The sequence below is a fragment of the Ranitomeya imitator genome, chromosome 9, assembly GCF_032444005.1.
Source record: "Ranitomeya imitator isolate aRanImi1 chromosome 9, aRanImi1.pri, whole genome shotgun sequence".
Lineage (NCBI taxonomy): Eukaryota > Metazoa > Chordata > Amphibia > Anura > Dendrobatidae > Ranitomeya > Ranitomeya imitator.
This window is the reverse complement of record NC_091290.1, coordinates 515689-531294: the sequence shown is the minus strand read 5'-3', so window position 1 is coordinate 531294 and position 15606 is coordinate 515689. Positions and strand designations below refer to the sequence as shown.

General features: G+C 47.6%; 1 protein-coding gene across 3 annotated transcripts in view; it reads right to left on the bottom strand.

Moving 5' to 3' along the window:
• PIK3C2A (phosphatidylinositol-4-phosphate 3-kinase catalytic subunit type 2 alpha) overlaps positions 1-15606 on the bottom strand; it is a 231923-nt gene that overhangs the window by 135157 nt on the left and 81160 nt on the right. For all 3 annotated transcript variants that reach the window (XM_069738457.1, XM_069738460.1, XM_069738459.1), the window contains exon 12: positions 9489-9611. In XM_069738457.1, the coding sequence (XP_069594558.1) occupies positions 9489-9611 (123 nt within the window). The remainder of the gene's footprint in view (positions 1-9488; positions 9612-15606) is intronic.

Here is a 15606-nt window from a genome sequence, read left to right as displayed (position 1 = left end):
ACAGTGTATACCGACACCAGAGTGCTGCAGGTAATCCATCACACAGTGTATACCGACACGAGAGTGCGGCAGATAATCCACCACACAGTATATACCGACACCAGAGTGCAGCAGATAATCCACCACACAGTATATACCGACACCAGAGTGCGGCAGATAATCCACCACACAGTATATACCGACACCAGAGTGCGGCAGATAATCCATCACACAGTATATACCGACACCAGAGTGCGGCAGATAATCCATCACACAGTGTATACCGACACCAGAGTGCGGCAGATAATCCATCACACAATGTATACCGACACCAGAGTGCAGCAGATAATCCATCACACAGTATATACCGACACCAGAGTGCGGCAGATAATCCACCACACAGTGTATACCGACACCAGAGTGCGGCAGGTAATCCATCACACAGTATATACCGGCACCAGAGTGCGGCAGATAATCCACCACACAGTGTATACCGACACCAGAGTGCGGCAGGTAATCCATCACACAGTATATACCGACACCAGAGTGCGGCAGATAATCCATCACACAGTGTATACCGACACCAGAGTGCAGCAGATAATCCATCACACAGTGTATACCGACACCAGAGTGCAGCAGATAATCCATCACACAGTGTATACCGACACCAGAGTGCGGCAGGTAATCCATCACACAGTGTATACCGACACCAGAGTGCGGCAGATAATCCATCACACAGTGTATACCGACACGAGAGTGCGGCAGATAATCCACCACACAGTATATACCGACACCAGAGTGCGGCAGATAATCCACCACACAGTGTATACCGACACCAGAGTGCGGCAGGTAATCCATCACACAGTGTATACCGACACCAGAGTGCGGCAGATAATCCACCACACAGTATATACCGACACCAGAGTGCGGCAGATAATCCACCACACAGTATATACCGGCACCAGAGTGCGGCAGGTAATCCATCACACAGTGTATACCGACACGAGAGTGCGGCAGATAATCCATCACACAGTGTATACCGACACGAGAGTGCGGCAGATAATCCATCACACAGTGTATACCGACACCAGAGTGCGGCAGGTAATCCATCACACAGTATATACCGGCACCAGAGTGCGGCAGATAATCCACCACACAGTGTATACCGACACCAGAGTGCGGCAGGTAATCCATCACACAGTATATACCGACACCAGAGTGCGGCAGATAATCCATCACACAGTGTATACCGACACCAGAGTGCAGCAGATAATCCATCACACAGTGTATACCGACACCAGAGTGCAGCAGATAATCCATCACACAGTATATACCGACACCAGAGTGCGGCAGATAATCCACCACACAGTATATACCGACACCAGAGTGCGGCAGATAATCCACCACACAGTATATACCGGCACCAGAGTGCAGCAGGTAATCCATCACACAGTGTATACCGACACCAGAGTGCGGCAGGTAATCCATCACACAGTATAAACCGACACCAGAGTGCAGCAGATAATCCATCACACAGTGTATACCGACACCAGAGTGCAGCAGATAATCCACCACACAGTGTATACCGACACCAGAGTGCGGCAGATAATCCATCACACAGTATATACCGACACCAGAGTGCGGCAGATAATCCATCACACAGTGTATACCGACACCAGAGTGCGGCAGATAATCCATCACACAGTGTATACCGACACCAGAGTGCGGCAGATAATCCACCACACAGTATATACCGACACCAGAGTGCGGCAGATAATCCATCACACAGTGTATACCGACACCAGAGTGCAGCAGATAATCCATCACACAGTGTATACCGACACCAGAGTGCAGCATATAATCCATCACACAGTATATACCGACACCAGAGTGCGGCAGATAATCCATCACACAGTGTATACCGACACCAGAGTGCAGCAGATAATCCATCACACAGTGTATACCGACACCAGAGTGCGGCAGATAATCCATCACACAGTGTATACCGACACCAGAGTGCGGCAGATAATCCACCACACAGTATATACCGACACCAGAGTGCGGCAGGTAATCCACCACACAGTATATACCGACACCAGAGTGCGGCAGATAATCCATCACACAGTATATACCGGCACCAGAGTGCGGCAGATAATCCATCACACAGTATATACCGGCACCAGAGTGCGGCAGATAATCCACCACACAGTATATACCGACACCAGAGTGCGGCAGATAATCCATCACACAGTGTATACCGACACCAGAGTGCAGCAGATAATCCACCACACAGTATATACCGACACCAGAGTGCGGCAGATAATCCACCACACAGTATATACCGACACCAGAGTGCGGCAGGTAATCCATCACACAGTGTATACCGACACCAGAGTGCGGCAGGTAATCCATCACACAATGTATACCGACACCAGAGTGCAGCAGATAATCCACCACACAGTATATACCGACACCAGAGTGCGGCAGATAATCCACCACACAGTATATTGTTGTGAATTCTGCTTTTGGGTTCCCTCCAGTGGTTGTAGGTGGGAATGCAGTTGTCAGCAAAGATAAGTGTCTGGTTTATGTTTCTGTGGCACACATGCTGTGTGCTAATAATTTTGTGCTATTCATTTATTTTCTCTTGTCCGGCTTAGATTGAATCAGTGTTTTTCTCTGTCTTGCTGGATTTTCTGGAGTTGCAGATATACGCTCCACATCTTTAGTTAGATGGTGGAGTTTTTTGTATTTTCTTCTGTGGATATTTCTGGAAGGGTTTTCATACTGACCGTTTAGTATTCTATCCTATCCTTTCCTATTTTAGCTAGAGTGGCCTCTTTTGCTAAATCCTGTTTCCTGCCGGCATGTGTGTTTTCCTCTACTACTCACAGTCAATATTTGTGGGGGGCTGCCTATCCTTTGGGGTTCTGCTCTGAGGCAAGATAGTATTCCTATTTCCATCTTTAGGGGTATTTAGTCCTCCGGCTGTGTCGCGGTGTCTAGGATTTGTTAGGCACACCCCACGGCTACTTCTAGTTCCGGTGTTAAGATCAGGATTTGCGGTCAGTATAGTTTCCACCAACTCCAGAGAAAGTTCCATGCGGCTCCAAAGTCACCGGATCATAACAGTACAACTGGCCGATAATGAGTTAAATGCATCTCAGAAGAAGGGAAGAAAGGTGTTGAGCCATTTTTTTTTTCTGTCTCTTCTCTTCCCTCTTTTTCTCTGGGTGGCTGAGGAGTCTTGTGCTAGCATGGATATTCAGGAATTAGCTTCTCGTGTGGACCAGCTTGCTGCTAGGGTACACGGTATTTCTGATTATATTGTTCAGACTCCTGTTTTAGAGCCGAAGATTCCTACTCCTGATTTGTTTTTTGGTGACAGGTCCAAATTTTTGAGTTTTAAAAACAACTGTAAACTGTTTTTTGCTCTGAGACCTCGATCCTCTGGTGATTCCAATCACCAGGTTAAAATCATCATCTCCCTGCTGTGTGGCGATCCACAGGATTGGGCATTTTCCCTGGAATCTGGGAATCCTGCTTTGCTTAATGTAGACTCCTTTTTTCAGGCTCTTGGATTATTATATGATGAACCTAATTCTCTGGATCAAGCGGAGAAGACCTTGTTGGCCCTGTCTCAGGGTCAAGAGGCGGCAGAATGGTATTGTCAGAAATTTAGAAAATGGTCTGTGTTGACTAAATGGAATGATGATGCTTTGGCGGCAATTTTCAGAAAGGGTCTTTCTGAATCCGTTAAAGATGTTATGGTGGGGTTTCCCACGCCTTTTGGTCTGAGTGATTTTATGTCTCTGGCCATTCAGATTGACCGGTGCTTGCGGGAGCGCAGAACTGTGCGCGCTGTATAGTTGTCCTCAGAGCAAATTCCTGAGCCAATGCAGTGTGATAGGATTCTGTCTAGAACGGAACGACAAGGTTTCAGACGTCAGAATAGGTTGTGTTATTATTGTGGCGACGCTTCTCATGTCATTTCCGTCTGCCCTAAGCGGACAAAGAGGGTCGCCCGTTCATTTACCATCAGTACTGTACAACCTAAATTTCTGTTATCGGTGTCCTTGCCAGGCGTTGTGGTTTTTCCTTGCAGCCTTTGCAGAACCCTATTCCTTTAAGGGGCATTGATGCTACACCTTTGGCTAAAAATAAGCCCCAGTTTTGGACACAGGTGACCATGCGCATGGCGCCAGCCCATCAGGAAGATTGTCGATTTCTGGTGTTGCATAATTTGCATGATGCTATCGTGCTGGGTTTTCCGTGGTTGCGGGTACATAATCCTGTGTTGGACTGGAAGTCCATGTCTGTGACTAGTTGGGGTTGTCAGGGGATTCATAATGATGTTCCTTTGATGTCAATCTCCTCTTCTTCCTCTTCTGAAATTCCTAAGTTTTTGTCTGATTTTCAGGATGTATTCGATGAGCCCAAGTCCAGTTCCCTTCCACCGCACAGGGACTGTGATTGTGCTATTGACTTGATTCCAGGCTGTAAGTTTCCTAAAGGCCGACTTTTCAACCTGTCGGTGCCTGAACATACTGCCATGCGGAATTATATTAAGGAGTCTTTGGCGAAAAGGCATATTCGGCCATCTTCTTCACCGTTGGGAGCGGGATTTTTTTTTGTTGCTAAGAAGGATGGCTCCTTGAGACCCTGTATTGATTATCGCCTCTTGAATAAGATCACGGTCAAGTTTCAATACCCTTTGCCTTTGCTTTCTGATTTGTTTGCTAGGATTAAGGGAGCTAGTTGGTTTACGAAGATTGACCTTCGGGGGGCATATAATCTTGTTCGTATTAAGCAGGGTGATGAATGGAAAACTACGTTTAATACGCCCGAAGGTCATTTTGAATATCTTGTGATGCCATTCGGGCTCACTAATGCTCCATCTGTTTTTCAGTCCTTCATGCATGATATCTTCCGGACTTATCTTGATAAATTCTTGATTGTATATTTGGACGATATTTTGATTTTTTCCGATGATTGGGAGTCTCATGTGCAACAGGTCAGGATGGTGTTTCAGATCCTTCGTGACAATGCTTTGTTTGCGAAGGGGTCTAAGTGTCTCTTTGGGGTGCAGAAGGTTTCTTTTTTGGGCTTCATTTTTTCTCCCTCATCTATGGAGATGGATCCGGCTAAAGTTCAGGCCATTCATGATTGGATTCAACCCTCATCCGTGAAGAGCCTTCAGAAATTTTTGGGTTCTGCTAATTTTTAATCGCCGTTTCATTGCTAATTTCTCTTGCGTGGTTAAACCCTTGACCGATTTGACGAAGAAAGGCGCTGATGTGGCGAATTGATCCTCTGCGGCTGTCTCTGCCTTTCAGGAGCTTAAACGCCGATTTACTTCTGATCCGGTGTTGCGCCAACCGGATGTTTCTCTTCCGTTTCAGGTTGAGATTGACGCTTCTGAGATCGGGGCAGGGGCCGTTTTGTCTCAGAGGGATCCTGTTGGTTCCTTGATGAAAACGTGTGCCTTCTTTTCTCGTAAGTTTTCGCCTGCTGAACGCAATTATGATGTCGGCAATCGGGAGTTGCTGGCTATGAAGTGGGCGTTTGAGGAGTGGCGACATTGGCTTGAGGGAGCTAAGCACCGTATTGTGGTCTTCACCGATCATAAGAATCTGATTTACCTCGAGTCTGCCAAACGGCTGAATCCTAGACAGGCTCGTTGGTCCTTGTTTTTTTTCCCCGTTTAGATTTCGTAGTTTCGTATCTTCCGGGTTCTAAGAATATTAAGGCTGATGCCCTCTCTAGGAGTTTTTTGCCTGATTCTCCTGAGGTCCTTGAACCGGTCGGCATTCTTAAGGAAGGGGTGATTCTTTCTGCCATTTCCCCTGATTTACGACGGGTTCTTCAGGAATTTCAGGCTGACAGACCTGACCGCTGTCCAGTGGGGAATCTGTTTGTTCCTGACAGATGGACTAGTAGAGTGATTTCTGAGGTTCACTGTTCTGTGTTGGCTGGTCATCCTGGTATTTTTGGTACCAGAGATTTGGTTGGTAGGTCCTTTTGGTGGCCTTCTTTGTCACGTGATGTGCGTTCTTTTGTGCAGTCCTGTGGGACTTGTGCGCGGGCCAAGCCTTGTTGTTCCCGTGCTAGTGGGTTGCTTTTGCCATTGCCAGTCCCTGAGAGGCCCTGGACGCATATTTCGATGGATTTTATTTCTGATCTTCCGGTTTCCCAGAAGATGTCTGTTATCTGGGTTGTTTGTGACCGGTTTTCTAAGATGGTTCATTTGGTGCCTTTGCCTTCCTCTTCAGATTTGGTTCCGTTGTTTTTTCAGCATGTGGTTCGTTTGCATGGTATTCCGGAGAATATTGTGTCCGACAGAGGTTCCCAGTTTGTTTCTAGGTTTCGGCGGGCCTTTTGTGCTAGGCTGGACATTGATTTGTCTTTTTCTTCTGCATTTCATCCTCAGACAAATGGCCAGACCGAGCGAACTAATCAGACCTTGGAGACTTATTTGAGATGCTTTGTGTCTGCTGATCAGGATGATTGGGTGGCCTTCTTGCCATTGGCCGAGTTTGCCCTTAATAATCGGGCTAGTTCGGCTACTTTGGTTTCGCCTTTCTTTTGTAATTTTGGTTTTCATCCTCGTTTTTCTTCTGGGCAGGTTGAAGCCTTCTGACTGTCCTGGTGTGGATTCTGTGGTTGACAGGTTGCAGCAGATTTGGGCTCATGTGGTGGACAATTTGGTGTTGTCTCAGGAGGAGGCTCAACGTTTTGCTAACCGTCGTCGGTGTGTTGGTTCCCGGCTTCGGGTTGGGGATCTGGTCTGGTTGTCTTCCCGTCATGTTCCTATGAAGGTTTCTTCCCCTAAGTTTAAGCCTCGGTTTATTGGTCCTTATAAGATTTCTGAGATTATTAATCCAACCTCTTTTGCTATCCATAATGTCTTCCATAGATCTTTATTGCGGAAATATGTGATGCCCGTTGTTCCCTCTGTTGATCCTCCGGCCCCTGTGTTGGTTGATGGAGAGTTGGAGTATGTGGTTGAGAAGATTTTGGATTCGCGTTTTTTGAGGCGGAGGCTTCAGTACCTTGTCAAATGGAAGGGTTATGGCCAGGAGGATAATTCTTGGGTTTTTGCCTCTGATGTCCATGCTGCTGATTTGGTCCGTGCCTTTCATCTGGCTCGTCCTGATCGTCCTGGGGGCCCTGGTGAGGGGCGAGGGTTCGGTGACCCCTCCTCAAGGGGGGGGGGGGTACTGTTGTGAATTCTGCTTTTGGGTTCCCTCCAGTGGTTGTAGGTGGGAATGCAGTTGTCTCTGAGTCGCAGTCCTGGCCAGGTGTATCTGCTGATTGCAGTTCTGACTGGGATATTTAGGTGTGCAGGATTCATTAGTCCTTGCCAGTTGTCCATGGTTCTGGGAGGTTTTGGATCTTTGTCTGGTTCCTCCAGCCTTGCTGCCATTTCAGCAAAGATAAGTGTCTGGTTTTTGTTTCTGTGGCACACATGCTGTGTGCTTAATAATTCTGTGCTATTCATTTGTTTTCTCTTGTCCAGCTTAGATTGAGTCAGTGTTTTTCTCTGTCTTGCTGGATTCTCTGGAGTTGCAGATATACGCTCCACATCTTTAGTTAGATGGTGGAGTTTTTTGTATTTTCTGCTGTGGAAATTTTTGGAAGGGTTTTCATACTGCCCGCTTAGGATTCTATCCTATCCTTTCCTATTTTAGCTAGAGTGGCCTCTTTTGCTAAATCCTGTTTCCTGCCTGTGTGTGTCTTTTTCCTCTACTACTCACAGTCAATATTTGTGGGGGGCTGCCTATCCTTTGGGGTTCTGCTCTGAGGCAAGGTAGTATTCCTATTTTCATCTATAGGGGTATTTAGTCCTCCGGCTGTGTCGAGGTGTCTAGGATTTGTTAGGCACACCCCACGGCTACTTCTAGTTGCGGTGATAAGTTCAGGATTTGCGGTCAGTATAGTTTCCACCAACTCCAGAGAAAGTTCCATGCGGCTCCAAGGTAACCGGATCATAACAGTATATACCGGCACCAGAGTGCGGCAGATAATCCACCACACAGTATATACCGACACCAGAGTGCGGCAGATAATCCACCACACAGTATATACCGACACCAGAGTGCGGCAGATAATCCACCACACAGTATATACCGGCACCAGAGTATGGCAGGTAATCCACCACACACTATATACCGGCACCAGAGTGCGGCAGATAATCCACCACACAGTATATACCGGCACCAGAGTGCGGCAGATAATCCACCACACAGTATATACCGACACCAGAGTGCGGCAAGAAAACCACCACACAGTATATACCGACACCAGAGTGCGGCAGATAATTCACCACACAGTATATACCGGCACCAGAGTGCGGCAGATAACCCACCACACAGTATATACCGACACCAGAGTGCGGCAGATAATCCACCACACAGTATATACCGACACCAGAGTGCGGCAGATAATCCACCACACAGTATATACCGACACCAGAGTGCGGCAGATAATCCACCACACAGTATATACCGACACCAGAGTGCGGCAGATAATCCACCACACAGTATATACCGGCACCAGAGTGCGGCAGATAATCCACCACACAGTATATACCGGCACCAGAGTGCGGCAGATAATCCACCACACAGTATATACCGACACCAGAGTGCGGCAGATAATCCACCACACAGTATATAACGACACCAGAGTGCGGCAGATAATCCACCACACAGTATATACCGGCACCAGAGTGCGGCAGATAATCCACCACACAGTATATACCGGCACCAGAGTGCGGCAGATAATCCACCACACAGTATATACTGACACCAGAGTGCGGCAGATAATCCACCACACAGTATATACCGACACCAGAGTGCGGCAGATAATCCACCACACAGTATATACCGGCACCAGAGTGCGGCAGATAATCCACCACACAGTATATACCGGCACCAGAGTGCGGCAGATAATCCACCACACAGTATATACCGACACCAGAGTGCGGCAGATAATCCACCACACAGTATATACTGGCACCAGAGTGCGGCAGATAATCCACCACACAGTATATACTGGCACCAGAGTGTGGCAGATAATCCACCACACAGTATATACCGGCACCAGAGTGCGGCAGATAATCCACCACACAGTATATACCGACACCAGAGTGCGGCAGATAATCCACCACACAGTATATACCGACACCAGAGTGCGGCAGGTAATCCACCACACTGTATCAGAGTGCGGAATATAAACCACCATACCGTGAGTACCGAAGTGCGGCCTGTGAACCACCACGCTATAAGCACCGGCACCAGATTGAGGCATGTAATCCACCAGACTGCGAGTACCGGAATATAGCATGTAAACCACCACAAAGTCAGTACCGACACCAGATTGTGGCATGTAATCCAACACACTGCAACTATTGGAGTGCGGCATGTAATACACCACACCGTGAGTACCGGAGTGCGGCATGTAATTCACAACACGAGTACGGCGGGTGTACACGGCACAGGTGTACTTACAGCTCGTTCCACTTCACCAGGTAGAAGAAGCTCTTGTAGGTTCCCACCTTCTTGGACTGGACGGGTTTAAACAAATCTCTCCCGTTATACAACAGCGAGCAGACGAGATAATACTTCTCCAAACTGAAAGAGAAAGACATAGAGGAGTGAGTAATGCACCAACCCAAGGCCACGAGCCCAGTGTACCGCTGCCAGCAGTTTCCTCACACCGCCATATGTGGTCACCCATATTGGATGGAGAGGGTCTCAGCAGCTACAGCAGCTGCCAGCACAGAGCTCCAGAAATGTAAGTGATGCAGGAGGCCACATTCTGGTTACATTGCCGACACCGGTACACGGCGACCATAACGACAGGCAGAGAATGTCATGCACAATACACTTCCCGTGGTCATTCAGTAACAGAGGAGACACGTGACATCGGCATGTATGGATGAGACCACCATCAGCGGTGACCATGTCAGCCCCTCCACAGAGCAGACATCAGGAGGACAAGGGTTGGGCAGCAAGATGCCTATATGCCCAATTGTCACGTACCCGCTTTTCAGCATGCGACTTGGGGTTGCGAATGCAAGGGTTAATCTATCTCCCCTCTCTCAGTCCAGAATTCAACCTCTGTCCTATGCTGTAATGGGAGCATAACTCACACACCGACCCAGGCCACACACCTGCTCATACACGCTGCCACCACTCACCGAACACACGGGCAATGAGTCCCGGAAATTTTACTACTACTGTCTGCCAATCATACTTTCACACACACTTTCACGGCTATGGATTCTTTACAACATGCAAGGTTCAACTTGTTAAAGTTTTATGCTTTAATACAAAAAGTACAGTGCTTACAATATAAAGGGTATAAAATATGGTAATAAAAAGACATACAAATATGCATAACAGTTATAAAAATAAACGGGAGAAAACTTACAGAAATATCTAACTTTGTAGTCTGCTTTCTGTTCCCTGAGGGGGGGGAACGAATATGGAATGGAACACCTCAGCTTGGCCGCCCTCAATCTGTGAACAACTTTGTATGCGAACAAGCCTAATTTATAGAGTTAACTTGGAGGTCAAATTTCTAGACCACCGTCTCAGGTTAATATTATAATTGCTTGTGTTTAATTGGACCACGGCTGCTCCCCCCGAATAATATATTATTTTCCTCTGAACAATCTGTCACGGATCCCTTCTCAGTGGTGTCACTTATTCGTCACGTGCCTGCTCTCACACGTGACTCGGGGTTGTGCCTGCAAGGGTTAATCTATCTCCCCACTCTCAGTCCAGCATTCAACCTCTGTCCTATGCTGTAATGGGAGCATAAATCACACACCGACCCAGGCCACACACCCGCTCATACGCGCTGCCACCACTCATCGAATACACGGGCGATGAGTCCCGGACTAATAATAATACCAATATAAATATGTCTATCACTCATAAGGCTCACACACCTTTAGACTATGGATTCTTTTAGAACATTCAAGGTTCAACTTGTTAAAGTTTTATACTTTAACAACAACAAGTTCAATGCTTACAATAAGAAAAAGGTATAAAAATATGATAATAAAAAGACATACAACTTATGCAAAACAGTATCAAAATAAACAGGAGAAAAACTTACAGAAATCATCTAACTGGTAGTTTGCTTTCTGCTCCCTGAGGGGGGGTGAATGGAGTTGGTGGAACACATCAGCTTCTCAGGCTGCCCTCACATGTGAACACAATTCTCTGTCTGCAGCCTAAATTTATAACTTTGGTCTGAGGTCAGGTTTCTAAACCGGCCCCTCAGGTCAATATCATAACTGCTGCCTGTTTGATTGGGCCACGGCCGCACCCCACCAATGAATATATTATTTTCTCTTGAGGAAAGGTTCTCAGGGATAGATTCCCTCAGGCCGCAATTAGCGTCTCCCCTCCAAGACCTAGAAGGTGCCAAATGTTGCTTTTCTTCTCAGCCCTAGCTAAACCCCCTGGTGAGATATGGAGACAGCATTTCTACTAGTCCCAAGGAAGTACCAATTAACACCTAGGTGCGACTTGCCTTTAGGACAGATGTTACATTATCACTAGTCACACATATAACGCTAGACATATGTCCCTACACACATATAGAGATATATATATATATATATATATATATATATATACATACACATATTTCACCACACCTCCCTCCATATGAACGTGCGTGGGGGTTGACTTACAGGTCAGCTCCCGAGCACGTATCTGGTTCTGCCCCATCTTGGCGCGACAGGCCATCGGCATTGCCATGATCAACTCCCTTCTTGTGCTGAATTGTGAAATCATATTGCTGAAGTATCAAACTCCATCTAAGCAATTTCCCATTGTCCCCAACTACTCTGTTGAGCCAACTCAGTGGGTTAGGATCTGTGATCACGGTGAAATTGCGCCCATAGAGGTATGGTTGCAGCTTCTGCAGAGTCCACACAATTGCCAAACATTCTTTTTCAATGGTGGCATAAGCCACTTCTCTGGGCAGGAGTTTCAGCATCTCCTCTACCTGTTCCCTCATGTGTGCCTTCATCTCTGCTGACTCCAGGGACTACATGTACTGAGTCCCATTCCCACATCTAATAACAGATCAGCCTCCCCCTCTTCAGGCCGGCTACAGACAGGTAAGACACAGGCCTCCCTGGCATGATGGGCCTTCAAAATATTTACATGAAACACTTTCTGACGCTTTGCATGCTCATCTAGTGTCACCACATAATTATCATCATTCAGCCGCTTATATACAGTATATGGTCCCTCCCATGCGGCCTGCAATTTATTCTGTAACATAGGGACCAACACCCAAACCTTCTGCCCTTCCTCATAGGCCCTTAGTCTGGCATTACGGTCGTACCAGACCTTTTGGTTGGTTTGGGCCTGGGTCACGTTCTCATGGGCCAGGTTGCTCAGTTATTGCATTCTCTCTCTGAGCTGCAGTACATATTCGACCACTGAGACTCCAGTAGTTCTGGGGTCTTCCTCCCAACAGTCCTTAATCAAATCAAGTGGCCCCCTGACCCTTCTCCCATAGACCAGTTCAAAAGGGGGAGAATCCAGTAGACGCCTGGGGTACCTCTCTGCAGGCAAACAGCAGATGGGGAAGGTACCGCTCCCAGTCTCTCCCTTCAGTCTCCACCAGCATTTTGAGCATTTGCTTTAACCCCTTAACGACCGCCGATATGCCTTTTAACGGCGGCCGCTAAGGGTACTTAAACCACAGCGCTGTTAATTAACGGCACTGTGGAAAAAGTAAATGGCTCCCCCCAGAGTCAGATTTTCTCCGGGGTCTCGGCTGCCGGAGGTAGCCGAGACCCCAGAGAACATGATTCGGGGGATTTTTTACCGACCCCGCTTTTGCGATCGCCGGTAATTAGCCGTTTACCGGCGATCGCAAAAAAAAACCGCGATTTCCCTTTTAATTTCTCTGTCCTCCGATGTGATCGCACATCAGAGGACAGAGAAATGTGGTCCCCAATAGCCCGATACTCACCTGTCTCCCCGATGCTCCTCGTGGCTCCCGATGGGCGCCGCCATCTTCTTCCGGTAAAAAAATGGCGGGCGCATGCTCAGTTCGCCCGCCGGCCGGCCCCTGGGAGGATCTTTGGGGTCTTGGCTACCGGGGGTAGCCGAGACCACAAAGAACATGATCGGGGTCGGTTTTACCGACCCCTGTTTTGCGATCGCCGGTAATTAACTGTTTAACATCAGTGGACAGAGAAATAGGGGGATTCGGGGACCCTATCATACTCACCGGTGTCCCTGGGTCCTCCTGCTGCTCCTCCTGGCTGCCGGGGAAAAGAAAATGGCGGGCGCATGCGCAGTGCGCCCGCCATCTATCTCCATCTGCCGGCCGGCAGGAGAAGAGCGGTTAGGGCTAGGGTTAGGGTTAGGGTTGGGGCTAAATTTAGGGTTAGGGCTAAATTTAGGGTTAGGGTTCTTTCACACTTACGTCAGTACGGGGCCGTCGCAATGCGTCGGCCCGACATACCGACGCACGTTGTGAAAATTGTGCACAACGTGGGCAGCGGATGTAGTTTTTCAACGTATCCGCTGCCCAATCTATGTCCTGGGGAGGAGGGGGCGGAGTTACGGCCACGCATGTGCGGTCAGAAATGGCGGACGCGACGTACAAAAAAACGTTACATTGAACGTTTTTTGTGACGACAGTCCGCCAAAACACAACTGATCCAGTGCACGACGGACGCGACGTGTGGCCATCCGTCGGCAATACAAGTCTATGGGCAAAAAACGCATCCTGCGGGCACATTTGCAGGATCCGTTTTTTGTCCAAAACGACGGATAGCGACGGATGCCAAACGCAAGTGTGAAAGTAGCCTTAGGGCTAGGGTTAGGGTTGGGGCTAAATTTAGGGGTTAGGGTTTGGATTAGGGTTGGTATTAGGGTTAGGGTTGGCATTAGGGTTACGCTTGGGATTAGGGTTAGGTTTGGGATTAGGGTTAAGGTTAGGGTTGGGATTAGGGGTGTATTGGGATTAGGGTTAGGTTTGAGGTTAGGGTTGAGATTAGGATTAGGGGTGTGTTGGATTTAGGGTTTTGATTAGGGTTATGGTTAGGGTTGACATTAGGGTTGTTTTGGGGTAAGGGTTGTGATTATCGTTAGGGTTAGTGATTAGGATTATGGATCGGGTTGGAATTAGGGTTAGGGGTGTGTTGGGGTTAGGATTGGAGCTAGAATTGGGGGGTTTCCACTGTTTAGGTACATCAGGGGGTCTCCAAACACGACAGCCAATTTTGCGCTCAAAAAGTCAAATGGTGCTCCCTCCCTTCTGAGCTCTGCCGTGCACCCAAACAGTGGGATACCCCCACATATGGGGCATCAGCGTACTCGGGATAAATTGGACAACAACTTTTGGGGTCCAATTTCTCCTGTTACCCTTGTTAAAATAAAAACTTGGGGGCTACAAAATCTTTTTTGTGGAAAAAAAAATATTTTTTATTTTCATGACTCTGCATTATAAACTTCTGTGAAGCACTTGGGCATTCAAAGTTCTCACCACACATCTAGATAAGTTCCTTGGGGGGTCTGTTATGGCTGGCAATCAGGCAACACAGCGTGCAGTAATCAGCGCACATACAGAGATCTGGCAATAACCAAAAACAATAGGACGAGCTCTGAGACGTGGAATCTCTGTAGACTGCAGTACCTGATCTATCCTCACACAACTATAAGCAGCAGTGGATTGCGCCTATCACTATCTATGCAACTCGGCACTGCCTGAGGAGCTGACTAGCCTGAAGATAGAAATACAAGCCTGACTTACCTCAGAGAAATACCCCAAAGGAATAGGCAGCCCCCCACATATAATGACTGTTAGCAAGATGAAAAGACAAACGTAGGAATGAAATAGATTCAGCAAAGTGAGGCCCGATATTCTAGACAGAGCGAGGATAGCAAAGAGAACTATGCAGTCTACAAAAAACCCTAAAACGAAAACCACGCAAAGGGGCAAAAAAAACCACCGTGCCGAACTAACAGCACGGCGGTGCACCCCTTTGCTTCTCAGAGCTTCCAGCAAAAGTTAATAGCAAGCTGGACAGAAAAAACAGAAAACAAACTAGAAGCACTTATCTAGCAGAGCAGCAGGCCCAAGGAAAGATGCAGTAGCTCAGATCCAACACTGGAACATTGACAAGGAGCAAGGAAGACAGACTCAGGTGGAGCTAAATAGCAAGGCAGCCAACGAGCTCACCAAAACACCTGAGGGAGGAAGCCCAGAGACTGCAATACCACTTGTGACCACAGAAGTGAACTCAGCCACAGAATTCACAACAGGGGTCTAGTTTCCAAAACGGGGTCACTTGTGGGGGTTACTACTGTTTAGGTACATCAGGGGCTCTGCAAACGCAACTTAACGCCCACAGAACATTCTAAGTCTGCATTCCAAAACGGCGCTCCTTCCCTTCCGAGCTCTGCCGTGCGCCCAAACAGTGGTTTACCCCCACATATGGCACATCAGTGTACTTGGGATAAATTGGACAACAACTATTGCGGTCCAATTTCTCCTGTTACCCTTGTGAAAATAAAAACTTGGGGGCTACAATATCTTTTTTGTGGAAGAAAAAAATATTTTTTATTTTCACGACTCTGC